The following is a 22,402-nucleotide window of genomic DNA, read 5'->3' as shown; positions in this document are numbered from 1 at the left end:
ACACGCCCTCCCATATAATTTAAATTGTCTCTAGATTACTTATAATACCTATACAATGTTTAATACTATGTAAATAGTTGCTGGGCATGCAGCAAATATAAGTTTTGCTTTTTGAAGCTTTGTGGAATTTTTTTTTTTTTTGATCTTCAGTTGGTTGAATACACGGATTCAAAACCCTTGGATATGGAGGACCGACTGTACTTTTATTCTTCCATAAATGTACACACTTCATTCTTTTAAAAAACGTTATAGTGTTCCTATGTTTGTATATTTAACCAGTTCTCTGTCAATGGGCAAGTAGTTTTATCTTTTGCTACAGACTGCTGCGATAAACGTTCCTATACTTGTATCTTTGCTTACAACTGCAAACACTTCCGCAGTATGAATTCCTAGAAGTGTTGCTGTTGTGAAGAGCGTGTGCACGTTTTGCCAAATCGCCCTCAAAACTGTTGAACCTGGGGCCGGTTTGGGGAGGGGCGGGGCGGGGGCGGGGCGGAGGGAGGAGCTGTTAGAAAACGTCAGGCCTCCGAGCAGCAGGTGGCGCTGTGAGCGCCTCTCCGCCGAAGCGGCGAGGCCGCGCTGACCAACTTTCGGTGGTGGCGTGGGCTTTGGCGCAAGCGCAAGCGCAGGCGCAGCAGAGCTGGCGCCGGAGGCCGGGCGAGCGGTTTGGCGCGATGCCGTACGCCAACCAGCCCACCGTGAGGATCACGGAGCTCACCGACGAGAATGTCAAGTTCATCATCGAGAATACGGACCTGGCGTAAGGCTGCTGAGGGAAGAGGCTGGCGGCTCTGGAGAGCCGGGGTCCCCAGCCCAGGAGGGGCGTGGGTCGTGTCTTTCCAGAACTGGCTCCCGCGGCAGGGCTTTCGCTTTGGGAACCGTGGGGCGCGGGGCTGGCCTGTTGAGGCTGCGGTGCCCACACGCCGCTTTGTTTTCATCCTTCAGGGTGGCAAATTCTATCCGGAGGGTCTTCATCGCGGAGGTGCCCATAATAGGTAGGTAAGCGACCCCTGCCTCGTTGCCAGGGCCACCAGCACTTCCCCCCATCCCCCACCTCCCCTTACCTTGGCTCTCCTGCCTTAAGTCTTGGTTAGGGCCAGGGATGGGGTTGCTGAGACAACAGTAGTGCTGGAGACTTGATCGGGACCATGTGCCCTTGGCCCAGGGCCACACTGGCCACCGCCCTGGCTCCCATGAGTTATTTATCCGTAGTTCTACTCTTCGACGTGCGTTGGTGAAGAGCACGGGTTCAGGAGTCTGCGGACTTGGGTTCCAATACTGTTTTCACTTACTATCTCTGTGAAACTTGGGCAAGTTATTAAACCGTGCCCTGCAGTTTCCTGACATTCACACACTAACAGTAGTTATCAGGGTGATGTCAAGGATTAAGTGGGGGTAATCTCTGTCCCTTGTGTTTAATGAGTGTCCAGTACCCGTAGTTGGGTTAACTACGTTTAGCGAGTTTATAAGCTCCAGGCAGTGGTGATAGGCACTGGGAATGCAAAGCTGTAAAGTACAGGGTTCTTGCCCTCACAGGGCTCACAGTGAAGTTGCAGGGGAAAGATGAATCCATCGACAATGCAAATGCAAGACAGATTTGGATCAGTTAAGGAGAAGCGTAGCTACAGTCCCGTTGGCACTTAGAGGAGGGAGGATGTGTTTTTGCTTTGGTTCCAGCTAGTCCACACTGAGTGTTCTACACATTTACGGATATACTACAGATATTTTTGAGTGTTAGCTCAGAGAGTTTGGGTTAAGAAAAAGAAATGTAAGTCATAGCTGTTGCATCAAGCATGCAAACTCCTAAGGAAATAAGCAGGCCAAATGATTGTAAACGAGAACATTGTAGTTTTCCCGTGGTTACCACCCCCAGAGGCTTTTTCAGTTCAGAGCTTGTAGTGCTGGTCCTCTTTCTCTGCCTAATCACTCCATGTTTCGGGGCCTTAGTTTCATCACGAGTAAAATGAGGGCGTTGTGCTTTAGGATGCAGCCCTGACATTCAAAATGCCATTTTCCCCACATCATATTGAGCACCTGCTACATTTCAGGCCCCAGCTAGGAATACAGAAGCTAAGACATCTGAAGACCCTGCCCCAAGGAATTCTTGAAACTGGAGGTGGAGACAAGACACACAAAAATATAACACAAGGCAGAATATGACAGGTGTCTTAAGAGAAGTCTGGACAGAGTTCTGGGAGGGAGGAGCTAACAGGGAGAGAGTGTTCATCTCTGTATTGTGGAGGGCAAACAAGGCTGGGTTTATAGGAGGTTCAGGATTTGAAGCTGCACGGGAGAGGGTAAGGGCATGGCAGCTGGGGGAAGGAGGCAGAGACAGAAGCTTGGCTTATGGTCCTTATTTGGCTTGTCTTGAGAAAACAATAGGAAGTATAGGACAAAGCAGGTTGGGGTTTGGTCGTGTCTAGTCCTCTTCTGACTTCCATTCCTAGTGTCCACACCCCTCATTGGGCAGGTGGGCTCCAGGGCCATTTGATTTCTGAATTTAATTGTTTATATGCAGATGTTTATGAATGAATGGGTAAATGTGTGTTTAACTCAAGTGTGTGTGACAGTACAGTTCTTACCCTCCTACTAGCTCTTTGCTGGTAGGGATTGGGTTGTATACTTAGTATGCCTTACTCATTACAGGAATTCTGTAAGCATTAGCTGGTTGAGTGATAATAAATAAATGGGGTAATCTGGTCATTATATTATAAAATGAGATGTGCACCATAAGTCTGTGTTACTTCTGTGAGGTTTGTCTAACCTTCAAGTGCCCAAATAGTTTGTGTTCTTGGATTTGGTGTTGGCTTGAAGAGCACATTTAAGTGCCTCCCACAGAAATACTCAGCTCAGAGAAACATGTTCCCACTCCCGTGGTTCTCTAAGTCAGTGTTTTTTGGGTGGTACAGGGAACTCCCTGCATCAGATCCCCCTGAGCAGGGCAGAGGGTATGGTGAGTGTGGTTCTTGTTAAAACGCAGCTTCCTGGGCCCCACTCCAGAGCTATGGAGTCAGTCTCTGGCAGCCACAATTTAGTAAGCATCAGATGAGTTTTAAATCTGGAGATTTAAAACTGCTCTTAAGTCTTTAGGTGAATTTGGCAGCTAAACTGTATGTCTGCTTTTCTGCTTCCTTCATTTTTTAGCAATTGACTGGGTTCAGATTGATGCCAATTCCTCCGTCCTTCACGACGAGTTCATTGCTCACAGGCTTGGTGAGTGCTGGGTTTGGAGAGTTAAAGGGAGGGAGCTGTGCCGGTGTCAGAGGAAGAAGCCTCCTCGCTCCCAGGGGGACTTCTGGCTTCTCCTTTGGCTTGGCCCCTTGGCCTTCTTTAATGTGCTTTTCTGTGTCTTCCAGGATTAATCCCGCTCACTAGTGATGACATTGTGGACAAGCTGCAGTACTCCCGGGTATGCTGTGTGATTGGGTGGAAGGTCAGGGGTGGGGGGAGGCAGGGAACTTTAGTTCTCTAAGGGATTTGTCCTGACATCTTGCTTTCAGCTTTTGGAAAGACAATGTGGAGATGTTGTATAGACCCCAAGGCTCTGATGGAGCCTCAGATTGATTACGCTCAAGGGGCATCAGGGAGTCTCATTAGCCAGCCAGATAAGAGGGGGCATACACCTGGATGCCCATTTATACCAAATGGGTGGAGCTGTTCCTCTTCAGCATCTGATCTGTTCAGACTCTGCTTTCCAGAGCATCTCTTCCCAGGGACAGGGCCTAGGAGGATAAAGGGAGTCAACAGAAGGTTAGAGGTGAGGACAAGGAGCAGAGGGAGTGAGCACTGTCCTACAGAGCAGCATCTGAGGGACTGGGGTACTGGCTTCTGCCAGCTTTATGCCTCACCTCGTGGGTTCTGCTAGTTAAACATGGCTCCCTTCCTCTAGGGCCATGTTTGCGCTTCCATGATACGTTAATGGACTTAGAACTAGGGAGAGTGTAGGACAGGATTAGGTTATCTGAATCCTTCACCAGAGCTGCATTAGGTAACAGCGTGAGACTGTTCCTTCTTGATGACTTTGGGTGATCCTGAATCGACCCATTTTCTAATATTCTGAAGGGCTCATCATTTTTGTGGTGGCTAATTTGATATAGTTTGTAAATTTATATGTTTTTATTTTTTTATTTTATTTTATTTTTTTGAGGTACACCAAGAATATATGTTTTTAAAAAGAAACATTCAAGCACACAGCAAAGCATTGAGCTAATATAACAAATGGGGATGCTCCCATCAAACCACTTGTCATGTTTTAACGTTTCGCCATTTTTGCTTCACGTCTCTAGAGTCTGTTTTTAAGACATAAAACATCACATATATTGGTAGGACAGTTGTACAACCAATTGAAGTTAGTTAGTCAATACCTTATATAAAGTTAGTCAGTATCTTATGTAAAGATATGCATTCCCCATGACCTAACAGTACCTTCCATTAAATCCATCAAATTTTTTTCTAGTATTGCATTTATTGAATGAAGGTGGTATGGATTTTTTTGCTCCCCCTTTTTTTTTTTTCCTGAAAATCTACAGAAAAGTTAAAAATAGAATAAATCCTCTTTTTTTTTTTTTGGTGGCTCGCGGGCTCTAGAGCTCAGTAGTTGTGGTGCACGGGCTTAGTTGCTCTGTGGCATGTGGGATCTTCCCGGCCCATAGATCAAACCTGTGTCCCCTGCATTGGCAGGCGGATTCTTAACCACTGCACCACCTAGGAAGTCCCAATCCTCATTCTTTTTTTCACCTATATTTCCAGTTGTTGGTGTTTTGCTATATTTGCTTTATGTTTTATATAGATGCTGTGATTTTTGCTGAACCATCTGAAAGAACTTTGCAGAAATCAAGACATTTCTCCCCTAACTACATCAGCATGCATGTCCTAAAAATAAGGGTATCTTCCTACGTAGCCACACTGTTATCATACCTAAGACCATTAGTGCTGATTTGTACTGTGTATATATAATCTGTATTCAGATTTTCCTAGTTATCCTCAAAATGTCCTTGTTCTTGTTTGGGGGTCTGCGATTCATGCATTGCATTTGGTGTTAAACTGCTTCAGTCTCTTGAGCTCCTGAACCTCTCTCTTTTCATTATACTTTTTTTTTTTTGAGATTGAGTACCTTTTCATATTTTTGTTTTCTATTACATTTTGGTTTTTAAATTTCATATTTTTTTAAATTATTTATTTTATTATTATTATTACTTTTGGGGGAGGGGCTGAGTTGGGTTTTCGTTGCTGCATGCAGGCTTTCTCTAGTTGGTGCTACTCTTCATTGTGGTGCACAGGCTTCTCATTGCGGTGGCTTCTCTTGTGGAGCACAGGCTTTAGGCACGCGGGTTTCAGTAGTTGCACCACGTGGGCTCAGTAGTTGTGGTTTGTGGGTTGTGGAGCACAGGCTCAGTAGTTGTGGTGCATGGGCTTAGTTGCTCCATGGCATGTGGGATCTTCCCAGACCAGGGCTTGAACCTGTGTCCCATGCATTGGCAGGTGAATTCTTAACCACTGTGTCACCAGGGATGTCCCTAATTTCATGTTTCTAAGAGTGATTCAGTCTCAAGGACTAGGTTGCCTTCCCATCTTATCTGTATGTGATTGCAGACTGTCCAGCGTGGCCCCTAGTTCTTCCTCATCGTCTTGAAACATCGAAAGTAGGTTGGATTTTCCTCACTGGGGCGATAGGGAGAACAGTTTGCTTGATTACATTCTAGTAACTCTTCTTGCCTGAAGTTAAACAGCAGCAGCTAGTCTCTAACATGGGAATTTTTCAAGAATCAGTTTAAAGAGTGGCAGACTTGAGAATTATTGAAGCTGAGTGATGCTTACATGGTGGCAGCCTGTTACACTCTTTAGAAAAGTTCAGTAGTCTGGAACTTAAAAGGTACTATTTTCCATTGTTTCTGGATTATTTTATTTTAAGTGGTAATTACACTCCCAGGCTAGTCCACTTAGCTCATGGGATGCTGAACTATGCAATAGGAAAGCCTTCTCTCTCTTACCGCCTTGGTTCTCTGAGGAAGAGCACTCTGTGGGCAGGGTGAGATGTTAGTGCATCTCCTGGTTGTGGCCTGACCACAAGGGATGGGAAGGACACGTGGATGCCTGCGTATAGGTTGTCTCTGAGCTGGGATGTGCCTGCCCTTGAGCAGCCCGAGACTGGTGCGCAGATGGACACAGCCCTCAAGAGCCTGGAGGCTGTGATCCACCCTTTCCCAGATGAAGAACCTTAAGGAACAGGGTATTAGAAGTGGGAAGCCAAGCCAGGATTCGCTGTCTCTCCACAGACTCACTCCTGCCTCTCTTCCCGCCTCAGGACTGCACATGTGAAGAGTTCTGCCCTGAGTGCTCGGTGGAGTTCACCCTCGACGTGCGGTGCAACGAAGACCAGACGCGTCACGTCACATCGCGAGACCTCATCTCCAACAGCCCCCGGGTCATTCCGGTCAGGAACGTCCTCCCTGCCTGGGACCTTTGCTCTTCTCCTGGCTCCAAGTGGGCCAGATTGGGGTGGATTCCTATAAGATGCTGACTTTCCTGTGTTACCCCCTGCCTTAACCTGAGCCTGATGCTTAGAAGTGCTAATAATTCTGGACTCTTGCCGAGGTGGGCAAAAGCATTGGTGCTGTGGGCTCTATGTTCCCTAAGGACCCTTTTAAAGACCATGGTACTGTTTTGACTGAGGAGGTTGTCACAAAGCTATGAGGCCAGTCACCAGCACATATTGGGTCCTAGTCAGCACTTCTACCACCTCCTTCTCAGGCATCCTTTCCCCGGCTCGGCAGGTTGTGGTCTGGAGGTGCTGGAAGGTGGGTGCCAGAAGAGGTGCAGGGGGAGATGAGCAGCAGCTAATGAGTGCCTCTGTTTGGGCTCCTTGCAGGTGACATCCCGGAACCGAGATAACGACCCCAATGACTACGTGGAGCAGGATGGTAAGGGGCCCGAGAGGCAGAGACCAGACCCAGCTGCCCGTGCTGCCTGCTCTTCCAGTGGCACTGCAGGCCAGCCGTGGAGAGCTGCGCCTCTGCCGGCCCTCGACTGACTCTCACCTCTCCCCACAGACATTCTCATCGTCAAGCTGAGAAAGGGCCAGGAGCTGAGACTTCGAGCCTACGCCAAAAAGGGCTTTGGCAAGGAACACGCCAAGTGGAACCCGACGGCAGGGGTGGCTTTTGAGTATGATCCCGACAATGCCCTGCGGCACACAGTGTACCCCAAGCCGGAGGAGTGGTGCGTTCCTGCTGGGAGTGAAGGCAGGGCCAGGCAGGGTGGGTGGGTGTGGAAATGGCTCCTAGTGACCAAGATGGGGCAGCCTCACTATGAGACGTGGATGCCCTAAAAGCGGCGGTAGCAACCCTGTGCTGATCTGTGTTTGATCTCAGGCCAAAGAGTGAGTACTCAGAGCTGGACGAGGATGAGTCGCAGGCCCCCTACGACCCCAACGGCAAGCCAGAGAGGTAAGACCCTGGTCTGGCACTTGAGGGTAACGTGTGTGAGAACGTACAGTTCTGGTGCAGCCTCCGAGTTATGCAGACCCTTTCCTGCCCGCCCCAGTTCTCAGCTGAGGAGGGACTGGTAACTGCTGGACCCACGGTGCGTGCACATCCAGGCAGATTATCAGCCCCCTTTTGGTCACTGGGAGACGGGGGGCCCTCCAGTTATCCAGACTGTTTCTATTCTGATTTTTCAGCCCCCAAAGAAAGATCAACCTAGGATCAAACCTAGGGCCCAAAACTGACCAAAGCCTTCAAGTGACAAACATGAAAATGCTGGAGCAGGTGACACTGCTTACTTACCTTTCCCTTTCCCCTCAGTGGAGTACATCCATATACAAGTGTTTTGAGATTTCACAGTATCTTTTTGAGGTAGCTATGGCCTCCTTGAGGTTCTGCAGCGTGTACTGGGACCACTGTAAGAGGTTGGATAGAGGTCACCCTGGGGTAAGGTCAAGTTCGTGGGGAGAAAGGCATCAGGACCCAAAAGGGAGGGAGGAAGGCCCATGGCCAAAGCTCGGGCTGGCTTGCCTGCCTCGTGGAGGGCTCTCACCAGACTCTTGCTTCTCAGGTTTTACTACAATGTGGAGTCCTGTGGCTCTCTGCGCCCTGAAACCATTGTCCTCTCAGCCCTCTCCGGATTAAAGAAGAAGCTGAGTGATTTACAGACCCAGTTAAGCCACGAGATCCAGAGTGATGTCCTGACCATAAACTAGCTGCAGCTCACCTGTTTCAGCAGGACAGCAGCTGAATTTCAGGTTTCTTCTGAGACTTAAAATTTTGGCTCCTGGGTACTGGACAGCTGTTGCTCAAGCTTCTTGGCAAGTCTTCAGTACCAATTAGAAAGGTAGCAGTGGGGAAGGGTAGGTCCAGCCCAGCCTTGCTCAGTCGTAGATTACCAGGGCCACCACTGCTGTTGAAGGCAGGATGGTTTTCTCCTGGATGCTCAGCGTCCCTGGCCCTGCCTGCTGACTGGCAGTAGTGTTCCCCAGAGCATCCCTTCTACCCTGTCTCCCAGTGTGCCTCTAGGGGGCACAGTGTTCCCTGTTGAGAACCACTAAGCTGGACTCTATATTCTATCTGGTCATTTCAGCTCATTACTTCAGATCCTTTCTGTTCACAAGTTGGAATATTCACCCTTGTACCTTAGGCTTCTGTGTTAGGATTAAGTCTAGAATCCTCATTCAGGCTGCCTGCAAGCCCTTCCAGCCCCTGCCCCAGCCGGCGTATCGGTACTTCACTCAAATTCCCAAGTGTCCCTAATTTGAGAACCCTTTGAGAGGAGCGTTAGGCCCAGGCTGTCCCCCTCTTTCCACCAGTAAACCTTGTATTTTGTTTTCAGCCCATGAGTTTTGAACTTCACCAGCAATGGCCAGATTATTTAATTTGTGGGGGAGGGCAAGGGCTTAATGAAGGTCTGGTCTTGACCCCTTAGCCCTGTAGGTAGGAAGCAGTTACTTAGGCAGCCTGGCAGGAGAAGCCTGGAGAAAACCGGAGATCTCGTACAGAAAGGAAGGGTTATTTATTAACAGTAGTTGTCTTTTGAAAGTTTTTATTTTTGGCAATAAAGAGCACAACGTACGTAATCTCCTTCATGCGTCATCGTGCCACTAACTGAGCCAGCCAGCTCTGCTTCCCTCTCCATGGCCTTTGGGCTCCCTTCTTCAGGCTAGCTTATTCCTCCGGGCAGTCATGGCCTGGGTCAGGTTCAGGGCTGAGCCAGCTGTGGCCGCCTCCCCGGCTCCGGGGCTCTGTCGGAGGAGCCTCTTGCTTTACCATCCTCCTGCCATGACTTGAATACTGGTTATTTACAAGGTCTGTTCCCACAAATCAGAACCCTAAAATATTAAAAACAAAAAACCCAACACACACGCAACCAAAGATTTGATGTGAGTAGAAAGATAGCCCTTCTGCACGGTAGTCAATAAATACCAGCACTAGAAAATCAATTGCTTTAATTGCATTTTAGCAGGGAACCTCAGCACCATGTGGGGAGGAGGAAACGGGGAGGTCTTGGTTTCTGAGTGCTTTTGGCTGGCCGCAGGGAGGCCACACGGGGCACAGCGGCGCCCTCTGTGGGAGCACAGTCCACCCTGGTCAGTGAGAGGGGGCAGCGGCGTGCTCCCCCCCCCCCCCCCCCCCCCAGCAGTCCTCCTGCGTGGCCAGCCTGGCCCTGGGGCAGGAAAGTGCTTGGGACTGGCCGTCCTCCCCGGGCTGAGGTAACCAGCACCCCACCCCTGGGGCGTCTTCTCAGCCTACTAAGCAGGAAGGAGCCTGGGCAGAAACCATTTTAAAACCAGATTTTCACCTGAGGTGTCAACCAGATGTCACCTCTGCTTAAAACTCCAAGTGCAAGGCTACCAAGCGGCACAGTGTAAGTTCAGATCCTTCCTGTGCCACTCGAGGCCCAGAGGGACTGAGGAGCCACCTACTGTCTCCCCCTGAGCCGCTTGGGACAAGCCAGCAGCCAGAGCAGCAGCGGGGAGTGTGGACTGTCTCCCTCCTCTAGCCCTGGCAGCTCAGGTCCTGGCAGCAGGAGGCCTGGTACCTTGGGGGACAGGGAAACCACTGCCCTCACATTCAAATACAGCCTTGACTATGGCCTGGTTATGGGATTAAAACGTGTATGTGGTAGCAGGGAGGGACGGGGGAGTCTTATTAATATAGAATACGTCATAAGCCATATATATTAAAATCATCAACAGTATATAGTCCCGTGGTAGCTCCAGCCCCTCACACATGCTCAGGTGGCATGGCCAGCCCTTTGCCTTGGTCCAGTCTCACCCTTGGGGGCGAAGAAGGGAAAGCTTGCTCCCTTTCTCCAGGCTTTTGGCCCACGGCCCCTCCAGGCCGTCCACGATACGCTGCAGGCAGCCCCAGCAGTCATCTGTGCACGCCTGCTCTGCCGTCACTGGGAAGGGGCCTTGGCCTCACTGCTGTCCCCCTGGCTGGGCTTTGGCTTTAGCAGGATGAATCTGTTGAGGAGGTCCGTTTCTGAGCTGGCCTGGGCTGCCCCGTACCCCTCACCTGTGGACACAGAGGCAGGCTGAGGACTTGGGCCCAGGACAGAAGACTCCTGCCCAGCGTGCTTTGTCCTCAGCAGCCTCCTGGCCAGTGCGGGTGGGGCGCAGCAGTGACTCACCTGCATAGCTGGAGGCCTCGGCAATGTTCTGGGAACCTGTGATGTGGTGCCAGTAGGCACTGCGGGGCAGCATGGTGGTGGGCGTGCAGGGGTATGAGTAATGTTCCGTGCCCTTGTTGAGCAGCTGTGGAGCACAGAAGGGTCAGGGGCTAAGCGCAGAGCAGCCGCCCAAGACCCTGCCTGCTTCTACCGTGCACACTAGCCGGAAACAGCTGGCACTTCCGGCCCTCGGCCTGCCTGTGCGCCAGCCTCCCCCTGCCCTGGACTGAGACACACGCTGCCTCACCCTCACATTCTTCTCCATTTCCAGCAGGACCCTCTTGTGCTGCTCGGCGATGGCCAGGGTGGCACTGTGGACCCGCTGGTAGATCTGCTCCCCCTCCTGCGTCTGGAAGGTGTAGAGCCCTTCCCCGGCGTCACACATCCTGGGGACACACGTAGCACAGAGAGCAGGGTGGTGGGGATGCCCCCATGTGTGCCCATGCACAGTCAGGCGCTCGTTGGGGAACAGGCCAGGCTGTCATCTGAGGGCCTGACCTCCCAGCTCAAACATGCTGAACATTTTCTATGTGCCAGGTGGTGGTCTAAATGCTTTACGAGAATTAATCCATTCTGTTTTCTCCACCACCCCACTCTGGTCTGTGTGCTATTACAGTTCCCTCATTATTATAATTTTTCTCAAACCGTTTTACAGATGAGGAAGCTGAGGCATTCAGAAGGTGAGTAACAACCAAAGTTACACAGAATTTTATATAGAATTTGAGTCTCCGCAGGGTGCTCCAGAGTTGAAGCCATAGCCAGTCCTTACCATAACCAACCTATGAGGTTAGGCACTTTTATTATCCCCTATTTGACAGAGGAGGAAACAGACTCAGGTCCACAATCACAGAGTTAGTCAGTGTGAGTGCCAGCATCTGATTTGAGCCTGAGCAGTTTGACTTGGTAAACAGCTTCACTTGACCTATGTGCTGTGAGCCTCAATTTCTTTATCTGTAAAATGGGAATATTATGTTTCCTTTCAGCATGCTATGCTGATAAATAGCTTAAGCTTCCAGCACAGTGCCTGACATAAGTGAAAGGCAGCCACCATCGTGACCGTGGTTGGACGGTGGGGAGGCAAGTGGGTCCTACCTGCCAGCCTCGAAGGTAAAGCGTGTGGCGTCCCGGCCATAGCGGCGCAGTGAGCAGAGGGGCCACGAGACGAGCTTCACGCGGGGGTTGTGTGTGTCCCAGAGGTAGATGTTCTCGTGGGTGATCTGCAGCTTGCACTCGCCGTACACATCCAGGTTGGGGCAGGGCAGCAGGAAGACGTTGAAGCGATCTGGGTGGGAGCAGACGAGCGGGCCTGGAGCTTTCTGGGGGGAGGTCTTGCCCTGCCCCCCCACCCCCGCCCCGTGCCACCGCCAGGCCTCACCTGTCTGCTCACACTGCACTCCTGGGGCCAGGAGGTCTGGCTCTCCCAGACTGATGTCGTTGAGCCTCGACCCCAGACACTCCACAGAGAGTGTCTTGTACCACTCCTCTGCCTCCAGCTCTGGAGAAAACGGTACCTCGTCATGCTGCCAGCTCAAGGTCCCGCAGCAGCCTACCCCATCTGCTTCAGCCAGGGTCATCCCACCACGCAGGGCAGAGAGGGCAAGGCCAGTGGATTCTGCGTGCCTGCCCCACCTCACCCTGGGGGCTGCTCCCTCAAAGGCACCTTCCACCCCTCCACAGCATACCCAGCAAGGCGAGCCTTGCTCTGCCTCCTACCAGCTGGACCTTTTCCGGCCCATAGCCTGCAGCCCCATCCCCTCACCTGAGTCGCAGGTGAAGGTACGTGCTGAGTCGTCGGTGAATATGATGGCCACTGCCTGCCTCTTGGTCTCCTTGGGGAGCCGTGTGACACACTTGACATTGCTGATCTCTGTCACCTGCATCAGCATCCACAAGGGACTCAGCCAGGTTGAAGCACCTCCCTCTACGTTCCCCCACAGTTCTGCCACCCCCACGAGGGTCCTCTTGGCCCTCGGGCCTCTGAGCAAATCATCACTGCTTACAGGCTGGGGGAGCTAGGGCCCAGGCCCCCTAACCTTGGGGCAGCCGCGGAGGCACACTGACTTCTCATCTGGATACTTCTCCAGCCGCTGGGGCCCCTTGCTGGAGGATTTCCGGAACACCAGCCAGCATCTCCGGTAGATCTGTGGGGGCAAAGTGGCAGGGGGATCAGACCCTGGGACCACTCCCAATGCAGCCCAAGTGACCCTGCAGTTACCCCCGCCTACCACAGGGGGCAGTGCCACCCAGCCTTCCAGGGAGCTCAGGCCCAGGGGAAGACCCAGGGCAGCAGCATGACACCCCGCCCTGGGGAAGAGGCCCCTCCCCAGACCGAAAAGGCAGTCATCTCTTGGCCGGCTCTGAAAGGCTGGTCCGTGAAGGGTGCTCCTGAGTTACTGTTTACTATGAGCTCAGCTCCGGGTTTAAATAAGTAGCCAACGTGTATTGAGTGCTTCCTATTTGTACTTTTTGTTATAAGCACTCTTTACATCTAATCTCAGGGTCACTCTTGAGGTCAATTCTATTATCTCCACTTTATAGACAGGGAATCTGAGGCACCCAAAAGTTGAGTAACAGCTAATGAATGGTAGAGCTGGTATTTAAAACAGGCTGCCTAGAGCCAGGGCCGTACTGGGAGCCCGCGGTGCTAAGGTTCTGCCCAGGGCCCCCGGAGCACCCGCCATGACACAGGCAGTGTCGTGAAGACAGGCGTGAGGCCCTTGCCTGCTCCCAGGCTGCACATCACCGCGGCCCTCGTTCTTAGAGCCAGGGGAGGGCTCTTGATGTGGGGAACACCCCCTCTTGTCTCTAGGACCTTTCACTCACCCTCTCCTTTCATTCTCTGATCAACCCTGGAGTGTAGGGAACCAGGGTTAGTTCCCTGTTGCAGCCGGGAAACCAGAGGCTCTCAGAGCAGAGCCAAGAACCTGGGGTTACCCAGAGCATGGTGGCTGCCCCGGCAAGGTTCCCTCCTTGTCCCAACCACTGCCCATGACCCTGTGCCTAAATCCACCTACATTCTCTACAGCTTCACAGGCTCCATCCGAGGGGCAAGGAGCCAGGATGCGGGGAGCGAACCACTCTCCGAGGCTACAGAGGCAAACTGGCTTGTCAGAACCCCCCTCAAGGGGTGGCCCCAGCCCCCTGCCCGGGCTGCTGACTCTCCCTCCGTGGCCCCCTCCCTGCCACCGCAGGCTCTTTTCCAGCCCAGAGTCTGCTGGGATGTACCTACTCTCTCAGCAAGCACTCCAGGAGCCAGGCAGAGCCATTCCCCAGGAATCTGGTGCTCCTCTCACTGGCAAACAGTGGGGAGACTGAGGGGCCCAGAGCAGCGGACGTGAAGGGGCCTCTGGGCCACAGGCTCAAGCCCCTCCCCTTCCCTGCCCTGCTATGTGGGCACCAGGTCCTTGGCAGGCAGGGTCCCAGGGTGCGGTGGGCCCAGGCGGTCCCCATCCCAAGAAGCTACTCACAACCAGGCTATTTCTGGTTGCTGAGACTCTAGGAGACGTGTGTGTCCCTGCCCCTGTGACCCTGGCTCAGCCCCTGGCCTATCCACCTAAACCCCAGCAGGCCTCAGCTCTCAGCTGGGGAGCTCCTTTAGGGCACAGACTATTTTATTCTCAGAATCCTCACATCCCAGTAGCCTCGTTAACAGAGCTCTGCTGAACAAGTGAATGATCACAAGAAGGAACCGTGAATGAATGGGTGGGTGAATGAATGCATGGACGCTGGCGACCCAGATGTGCCCTGCCAGGCCGGGCTCCGTGCAGCCGGCAGCAGCAGGCCAGGAGTCCTGGGGGCCCGAGCACTCTGGTTGCCTGGTTACAGGATACACACATACACAGAGCACACACACACACACACAGAGCACGCACACACACAGCCCCAGGGAGCCACTGCACTCAAGAGCCCTCCTTCCCCACTTCTCACAGGTCTTTGATCAGCGCTTCAGAAACACTCTGCCACAGCTCTGCCTTGGGAGGAAAGCCCTGGCAGGTAGGAGGGTCTGCTCCTGATCTCTTCCAGCCCTTCCCCCCTCACCTCTGTGAGCTGAGACAAGAATGGCTGCCCCGGGACAAGAACGGCTAGGTGGCCACAGCCTCTTACAGCAGGTCTGCAGGGGGATGCCAAGTTCCCTGAGTGGGGGTGACTCCAGGCTGGGCCTGGCCACGCCCCAGCTCCTCAACCCTCCCCGACTGTGCCCACTGTGGGTTCCCAGGCCTCCACCTGGAACAGGCCTGGTTCTGAGCCCAAGTGGCCACCCCAAGTGGCTTGCCTTCCTGGGAAGCTCTGCTCTGGACAGGATGTCAGCCCAGCTGGCCCCTGGGGACCTGGTAGGTCTGGGCCCTTAGGACCAAGAATTAGAAATGAGGAGCCACACTAGAAGCTGGGCCCCCACCCCCTTGCTTCCCCAGCGCAGCCTTAGCTCTTCTCCTTGTTCTGTGCTCCAAGTGGGCTCCATCCTTCTCTCGGGGCCACCAGCCACCAGGGCCCGTGTTCAGATACAATCCAAATCCAGGTAAGACCCCAAACATGCCCACCAGCTAAGCGGCTGCCCCCTGCCTGGACAGAAGAGCCCCCCACAGGGGCCCCGGGAGTGGGGGCCACAGGAGGGGAAGGAGAGGCAAGAACCACCCTGCTCCAAGGCCAGTCCTGCTCTGTCTGGTACCCAGGCAGGGAACCCGGGTATCAGAGCCCTGCTCCACCCCCACCCAACTCAGCGGAGCCAGGAAGCCTTGAGCACCGGGATCCCACCTCCACTCCCACCAAGGCCATGGGGGAGGGGAGGAAAGGAAGGGCAGGGGACCCAGGTACGAGACTTGGGCCACCTCAGTCACCAGGGTTTCCTTCCTGCCGGGGAGACTCCTCACTGGAGGAGGGAGGAGGGTCGGGATACAGGCAGCTCTTGAGACAACCTTATCAAGATTATTAAGTTGGTCCCTGGGGCCCCTGTTCATGCCTTTTGGGAGGGTTTCGCCAGTAGCGGGTGGAGAGGGTGCACACCCCACAGAGGTGTGTCTGAGGCCTCATCTCCGCAGGCCCTCCAAGCCCCCAGCCACCTCAACACCTGGGAGGAAAGCAGCCTGTCCCAGGGCCACAGGCCATCCTGCCCAGGTTCTCATTCATGAACCACAAAAACGCCAGCTTCTGCACCCCTCACACCACTGCCCTCCCCCAGCAACCAACCACTCTCCTTAAATACTTCTTTAACCATAAAAGCAAAAACCCAAGATAAATAAATACATGCCCGTACACAGAAAGCAATGGGAAGCAGGGAGACAAGGTACTTGAAAGAAAAGAGGCCAGGAGAGGGGCGGGGGAGACGAGGAGGTGATGGCAAGGGGAAGTGAGAAGCTGGTCTCAGCTCAGACAGCCCGGCATTTCCAGCCGCTGCCCTGACGACACCTTCAACAATAGCAGGGGAGCCGCCTGCCCACAGGCTGCCACCGCTGGCCCAGCCGCTGGGATGCCAGCCAGCCAGCCGGCCAGCCGGGCTGGGGCGGGGGCTGCAGCAGGCAGAGCCGGGCCCAGGCACATGCTAGGCAGCCCGCTGGCCAGAAGCCTCGAGACCAGCAATGCACGATGCCGGGCCACAGGCGGGCCGCCGCGCACCCCGACACACCAGGCACCGGACCAAGCCCCTCGGCAGGGCCCCTTGCAGGTGGCTCACCCCGAGCTTCCTGCTCTTCATCTTCACGTAGCCTTGCTTGACGATGTCATTGAAATTGGTCGCCATGGTTTCTCCACCGTCTTTGAGGCTCCGGCCGAGGCGAGGGGAGGGATGCCCAGGTGGCCTCGGTTTCCCGGCTCCTCCGATCACCTGTTCGAGATACTCCGTCGGGGCTGCCACGCGGGGCGCTCCTCACCTCGCCCGCCTCAGCATTGTTCTAGCGGCTCCTTCACCCAGCGCCTGCTGGAAATAAAAATGACAGGGAGATTAGACAGTGACATCTTTCTCTTCCCCTGGCTGTCTTGCTCTTTTTTCCTTCCTCTTCCCACACTCCTCCCTCCCTCCCTCAGCCCGCCCTTCTTCCTTCCCTTCCCTCCCCACCCCAGGACGACAGAACCATTCAGGAAAACCGAGGTGGAGGCAGCTGCAAGGAAAATGGTCCAGCCCAGTCCCCTCCCTCACGGCTGGGGCTGGCGCTTAACCCCTTCCTGGGAGGACTTGCTCTGCCTCCTGCTGTGGAGGTGGGGGCAGAGGAAAGGAGGTGGCCCCCGGAGGTGCTGTCGGGCCCTATCTCCTGTTACAACTTAGGGGTAGACTGAGAGCAAGCCCCCCTCCCGTGCACAGGAGCCTCCACGCGGAAAAGCCTTCCTAGAGATGGGACTCCTGGGAGATGGCACAGATTCTGGGACCCACACTCTCCGAGGTTAGACAGTTTGCCTTGTCTCAGCAGACCCCCAAGTCCTCTGGCCCACCCTGTTCTATACCTGTTTCTCCCCAGCTCCAGGCAAGAGGCTGAGAATCAATCGTCACCTCAAGCCCACTTGGGCCCTGCTCTCAGCCCCTGGAACTCTTCAGCAGCTCGCCTGGGTGCTGCTTCCTGGGTGGGAGGGCAGAGTCCAGTGGGGCGGGCCTCCAGATAAGCCTGAGGAATGTGCTGGGCAGGCTGGAGGTGGCCACTGTGGAAGCAGTCGCCTCGCCCTGGCGCTGGGAAGGTTGGGCTGGCCTGTGAGAGCACTGGGTCTGGCCAGGACTTGCGGTGCCCCATGTCCTGAGTGTGGGCAGGAGTTAATTACATGGAGAACTAGCAATCACCTGGGCTTGGGGCAGAGGACACAGCTGGACCACGCTGAGAGGCACCAAGGGAAAGTCAATATGCAGTGGGGAAAGGGGCGCCACTGAGGGCTCTCGGAACTGGGTAGATCAGCAGATAACGAAGACAGACTTGGGGCGGGGGCAGCTGTCTCAGTGATGACCTAGGCCAACATCCATTTTACACCATCTTACAGCTGGGGAAAAGAAAGCTGCCCAGAGAGGATCAGCAGCATGGCCAAGGTCACACAGCGAGCCCAGGGTTCAGGCAGGGACAAATGAGTTCCAGGGTGGGCGATGGAGGCAGGCCGGAGGGTGGAACGCCCTGCGCCTGGCCCCGGCTGCATGCCACCACCTAAGCCTCCTCTGCCACCCAGGCTCAGGGGCAGGGCTGTGCCAGCAACGCGGCCCCCGTGTCTCCAGGATCACTGCGTGGGAATGGAGCGGTATTTCTGGGGTCAGCTGGGCATCTGTGCTGCCAGGACAGGGCCCTGGGGCAGGCATGCTGCTGGAGCTGCCAGCAGCTTGGCGCTGATTAATCTTGTGGAGGCCTGTCTATTGAGTCCCTAACAAGGAACAGATGTGACTACCCCAGTGTGTACATGCACACAGGCAGAGGGACACAGTGCCCCCCATGCCCCTTGTACCCCGACAGCCTCTTCAGCACCCCTCAGTGGCCTCCCTGCCCCCCCACTCCCTCTCTCAGCTCCCTGGGGGCCATCATCCTTCCACACCCAAGTGGTCTGCTTTTCTCCTACAAGGTCTAGTATGGGGTCCCCTCCCTGGCACTGGACCCCAACAGCCTTGTCAACCTGGGCGCAGGCACTCAGAAATTAGTTAAGTTTTCCCAGCTCTGTTTCCACTGCCTGGGGCTGCCTTGTCTCCACAGCAAGGACCAGTTCTGTAAAAGCCCCCTTAAGATGACAGTTAGCTGGCCACTGGCTGAGGGTGGAAGGCTGCTTTCAGAACATACCTACTAACAAACATGGGGGCCCTGGCTTCATCCAAGGCGGCCCAGGATGTGGCCCAGCCAGGAATACGAATCTGACTGGCAGGTAGTCCTGCACAAGCCGCTTAACTTCTCAGCACCTCGATTTCCCCATCAGTTAGAAAAAAAAACAAAAAAAGGAGGATAAATATGCCTATTTTAAAGGAGAAATGAATCCATGAGGCACCTACCTGCCCACGTTGGACCCAGAGCTTCTGCCTTGAAAACCCCAAAGGCTGTTTTTACTTCGAGAGCTGCTGCCTAGCCAAGGGCTGTGAGATCACCCTAACCCAGCCTTCCACTGCCCAGCGCAGGCCTGCTCCTTCCTGGCTCCACCAGTTACCTTCCCAGCAGCATCCCATGAGTGACTACAGTCACCAGGCTTTCAGGAGCACCCCGGCCATGTCTGTCCACAGTCCCACACCCCACCCCATGCCCTAGAAATAAACCCACAGAAACAAACCACCAGGAAGAGCAACTTTCCAGGGGAAGCCTGGACGGCAAAGGGCCTGGCAGCTCACGCTGGCCTGGAGTCACAGGTGGTGCTGACCTTACTCAGTCCCTAAGGAATATGCAAGAGCAAGGCCCAGGATGGGGCCCAAAGTGGTACAGCAAAGGGGAGCTGGGGAGGCAGGGAGAGAGGGGGATGGGCCAACAGGTAGACTCACAAATTTGATGGGTAATGGGGTCACGGTGAGAGGGGGCACCCAGAAACAACCCATCTCCCAAAAGGACTGCAGCATATTAAGCACGAGAGGTGGCCGCCAGGCTGAGCCTGTACAGACCCAAAGGAGGCATCAAGCAATGGAGGGCAGCTGAGCTCAGCAGGCCAGGACCCGGGAAGGCAGCCCCTGCCCTGCTGCACCTGGGGCCACCTTCCTCATCACTCCTGAACCACCACCAGCTCTGCCCCTCACGAGCCTGCAGCAGGGAAAAGTGCCCCGCTCGCTGGAGAGGACCTGTGGTCTCAGGTCTGTAAGGTCAGCTCCGAGCCCTCAAGAGAGGCTAAGCAGGGAGCCCAGCAGCCCCCTCAACACTGCGGTGGGGAGCAAGGGTGCCCGTCCCTCCTCCCAGCCTGCCATCAACGTGGCTGCTCAACCAGAGAGAGTACCTGCCCTGGACCAGGCCACCACTGGCTCCTCCAGAGAGAGCCAGGCTCGGAAATGCCCCCCAGAGAGGGAAGGGCAGGTGTCCTGTGCGGAGGGGGCAGGAGACTCCCTGGTGCCCAGCAGAGGCGTGGGGAGGGGCCCCCTGCCCACCTGCCCCAGGGGGCAACCATCTACGCACACCCTCCCTGCACCTGGATTCTGCCTACAGGCTTTGGCTCCAGAACCAATGCTACTTGCTGCTGTTGGCAACCAATGACTGAGCAGGAGCGGCTGCCTGCCTGGCTGGGCCTCCCCACCCCATGACAGATCGGATCTTATCAGGGCTTCAGGGACAGCCCTACCTGGACACCGTCTCACTGACGGTGCGCTGTCTCTGCCCCCTGGCAAAGATCCTATCGGCGGGATCCTCTCCAGCTTGAGGGACATTTCCCATCACCTGTCTGGTCCTCTCTACCCGCTGTGATGGTTATCAGGGGCCACGAGGAGGTCCTCCCTTCCCCGGAAGGCCCCACCCCTGACCTCCACCCAGGCAAATCCCCACAAACAACCATCACCTGAAATACCCACCTGAAGGTGGGTGGCAAAGGCAAGTGCAAAATGAACTAGGCAGAGAAGCCTGGCGGGAGGAGAGGCCATCAGAACAGCCACGGTCTCCTGGACCCTCTAGTCAGGAAGGTGGTGCTACATCTCTACACCACTGCCTGCCAATCTCTCTCTGGGTCCCTTGCCCACCCTTCCAGCCTCATCTACCCCATGCTGGCCTTCTTTCCATTCTTCAACATGCCTAACTTGTGCCCATGCAGGATCACTGCACTCGCTGTTCCCTGCCTACAACACTGTTCCCTCAGGTGTCCAAGGTTCATTCTACTGCATCATTTAGGTCTCAGCTCAAAGACCATCACCTTAGAGAGGCCTTCCCTGACCACGCTGGCCAAAGGAGCCTCCCAGTCAGCCTCTATCACAATGCCCAGTTTCACTGTCCCCACATACCACTATAGGCTTTGCCTCTTCATCTGCTGATTTGCTACTCTGTCTCCTACAACACCCTAGAATGTCAGCTCCCTGATGGCTAGGGCACGTCTGTCTAGCTAACAACTCCATCCTAACACCTTAGTTAGAATGGTGCCTAGTGCAGAGTAGGTGCTCAGTATCTGGAGGCTGAAAACACAGTTATCTCCAGCATTTGTCCTCCTCATCCTTTCTCTCACCACCGCCAATATCCACCTGGTCAGAGTCAGCTCAGCTTCCATAGGTGTGTGAGCAGCCGTGGGTTCCCATCTCCCAGGGCCCCAGGCCCACAGTTTGGTTCAAAGCTGGCCTGGGGTGGGGGTGGGGGGGAGACAGCACTGCTGACACCGTGTCCAGGCCTGGCCAGGTGGCTCCACCTTGGCCCTGGTTGTTGGGTGAGGTCATATGCAGCTCTGCTGCCCTGCCTGGGAGGGAAGAGCTAGAAGTAGCCAGTGCCCAGGCTCTGAGGGGCAGGCAACTGGGCGGGAGGGGGCACAACTCCTGAGACCCAGGTGGGGGCCAGGAAAGGCCTGCACTGGAGCCACATCCCCAAAGGGGCAAGAAAGGAATCTGTACTAAATAAGCCCAGCCTCCAACCGCTGCTGTGAATCCTGCCAGGCCCGTCACTGCCCTTGACTCTCAGACCCCTACGCCTGAAACCCTCCATCCAAGTCTCCTGGCAACTGCCACGCACCCATGGCTTGGGACAGGGAGACTGCACAGAGGCCCTGCTCTGCCACATCACTCAGGTGCCCAGCCTCCGCTCATGCAGTGACAGAAAGCATTTAACAGGAAGCAGGGCTTTGGGTGTCCTGAGGGAGAAAGTGGACAGGACCCCAGCACCAGGGAGAAAAGAATCAAGGAAAGGAGGCAGCTGGCTATGAGTTTAAGCTGTAGGGTAGGAACCATGTACAGGTGGGGTGGGCAGTGGGAGAAAGTGTTGGAATTTCGGGATTGGGGTGGGGGGTTGCTGAGAGAGCAGGAGGCCATGGGAGCAGGAAGGGTGGGAGGAGGATGGGGGCTGTGACGCGCTGGGTCATGCCCCTTCGGGATGGCAGGGCCAGGGAGTACAGGGGCCTGGGCTCCTCCGATGAGTAGGTGTGGGGTAGGCGTGAGGTCAGGCACCGACACGGGCTCCCCTGGAGAGGAGAGCTGGGGGTAGGTGGAGCTCAAGGGGATGTTTCAGGGGCCGGGGCTGGCTTCTGGAGGTGGGCCCCTGAGGCTCCCCACAGGGTAGGAAGGTCCCACGGGCTTGGAGGGTTCTCAGGCTGGAGTCGCCGAGGGTCTCGAGGGCTCCGGCGCGGCCTAAGGCCCCCTCCCCGCCTCGCGCCCCCCTAGTTACCTGGGCGCCGCGGCCCCTAGAGGGGGCGCTGGCTCGGCGGGCGGCGGGCCAGGCTCATGCCCGCGTCACAGCGCGGCCGGCGGGGGCGGCGGGGCGGCGGCGGCGCCGGGCTCCGGGCGGGGACGGCGAGGGAGGCGCGGCCACCCAGCTCAGCTCCGGCTGGGACTCGGCGGCGCTGCCCCGCCGCCCGGCCGCCCAGCTCCTGCCGCTCCGCCCCGCCCCTCCGGCACGGCCCCCCCACGGCGGCCCGCCCCCGCCGTATTCCTCCGAGCCGAGGGACACACGCTTCCGCCCAGGCGTCCCTACTCTCCCCGCTCCCCGCCCTCCACCCCCTCCCCATCCCCAGCTCGCCTCCGCGGCCCCTTCAGGTCGCCCTCGGTACCCCCGGCTCAGCCTCGCGGTCCCTCCCTGGGCGCCAAATCCCAATCTCACGTAGCCTCTCAGCCCCTGAAAGCTGAATCCCACATCAGCTCCCAGCCCCCAAATCTCAAGCCCCACCCCCACAACCTCTATAGGAATTATACACACATCCATTG

The 22,402-nt window shown here is 55.4% G+C and overlaps 2 protein-coding genes across 4 annotated transcripts; one reads left to right on the top strand and one right to left on the bottom strand.

The window, feature by feature from the left end:
- The first annotated feature begins 631 nt into the window (after positions 1-631).
- POLR2C (RNA polymerase II subunit C) lies at positions 632-9,062 on the top strand. 2 transcript variants are annotated; one of them, XM_057712747.1, is made up of 10 exons: positions 632-760; positions 946-995; positions 3,145-3,213; positions 3,357-3,409; positions 6,305-6,433; positions 6,869-6,920; positions 7,050-7,218; positions 7,371-7,445; positions 7,679-7,766; positions 8,053-9,062. In XM_057712747.1, exons 1-10 carry the CDS (start codon positions 675-677, stop codon positions 8,092-8,094), a joined length of 813 nt encoding a protein of 270 aa, XP_057568730.1. In that variant the 5' UTR covers positions 632-674; the 3' UTR covers positions 8,095-9,062. The 2 variants fall into 2 exon arrangements, with proteins under 2 accessions (XP_057568730.1, XP_057568729.1); XM_057712746.1 differs by lacking the exon at positions 7,679-7,766.
- A 357-nt stretch (positions 9,063-9,419) lies between these two features.
- Positions 9,420-22,048, bottom strand: DOK4 (docking protein 4). 2 transcript variants are annotated; one of them, XM_057712743.1, is made up of 9 exons: positions 21,867-22,048; positions 16,331-16,573; positions 12,696-12,803; positions 12,422-12,536; positions 12,038-12,157; positions 11,755-11,944; positions 10,910-11,048; positions 10,624-10,747; positions 9,420-10,508 (listed from the first exon to the last, which is right to left on the bottom strand). In XM_057712743.1, the coding sequence occupies exons 2-9, from the start codon at positions 16,394-16,396 to the stop codon at positions 10,390-10,392; spliced, it is 981 nt and encodes a 326-aa protein (XP_057568726.1). In that variant the 5' UTR covers positions 16,397-16,573; positions 21,867-22,048; the 3' UTR covers positions 9,420-10,389. The 2 variants fall into 2 exon arrangements, with proteins under 2 accessions (XP_057568726.1, XP_057568727.1); XM_057712744.1 differs by having other exon boundaries at positions 9,420-10,456.
- Positions 22,049-22,402: the final 354 nt, after the last annotated feature.

This window comes from Hippopotamus amphibius, chromosome 16 (assembly GCF_030028045.1).
Source record: "Hippopotamus amphibius kiboko isolate mHipAmp2 chromosome 16, mHipAmp2.hap2, whole genome shotgun sequence".
NCBI classification, from domain to species: Eukaryota; Metazoa; Chordata; class Mammalia; order Artiodactyla; family Hippopotamidae; genus Hippopotamus; species Hippopotamus amphibius.
Note: the sequence above shows the minus strand (reverse complement) of the source record. Positions and strands in the feature narration are given on the sequence as shown.

Excerpts from the sequence above, each read along its gene's own strand:
- POLR2C (XM_057712746.1), top strand. The coding sequence starts at position 675 with ATGCCGTACGCCAACCAGCCCACCGTGAGGATCACGGAGCTCACCGAC. Across the intron at positions 996-3,144 it reads CGCGGAGGTGCCCATAATAG|CAATTGACTGGGTTCAGATT; the intron begins GTAGGTAAGCGA and ends TTCATTTTTTAG. Across the intron at positions 7,219-7,370 it reads TACCCCAAGCCGGAGGAGTG|GCCAAAGAGTGAGTACTCAG; the intron begins GTGCGTTCCTGC and ends GTTTGATCTCAG.
- DOK4 (XM_057712743.1), bottom strand. The coding sequence starts at position 16,396 with ATGGCGACCAATTTCAATGACATCGTCAAGCAAGGCTACGTGAAGATG. Across the intron at positions 12,804-16,330 it reads TGAAGAGCAGGAAGCTCGGG|ATCTACCGGAGATGCTGGCT; the intron begins GTGAGCCACCTG and ends TTGCCCCCACAG. Across the intron at positions 10,748-10,909 it reads AAATGGAGAAGAATGTGAGG|CTGCTCAACAAGGGCACGGA; the intron begins GTGAGGCAGCGT and ends TGTGCTCCACAG.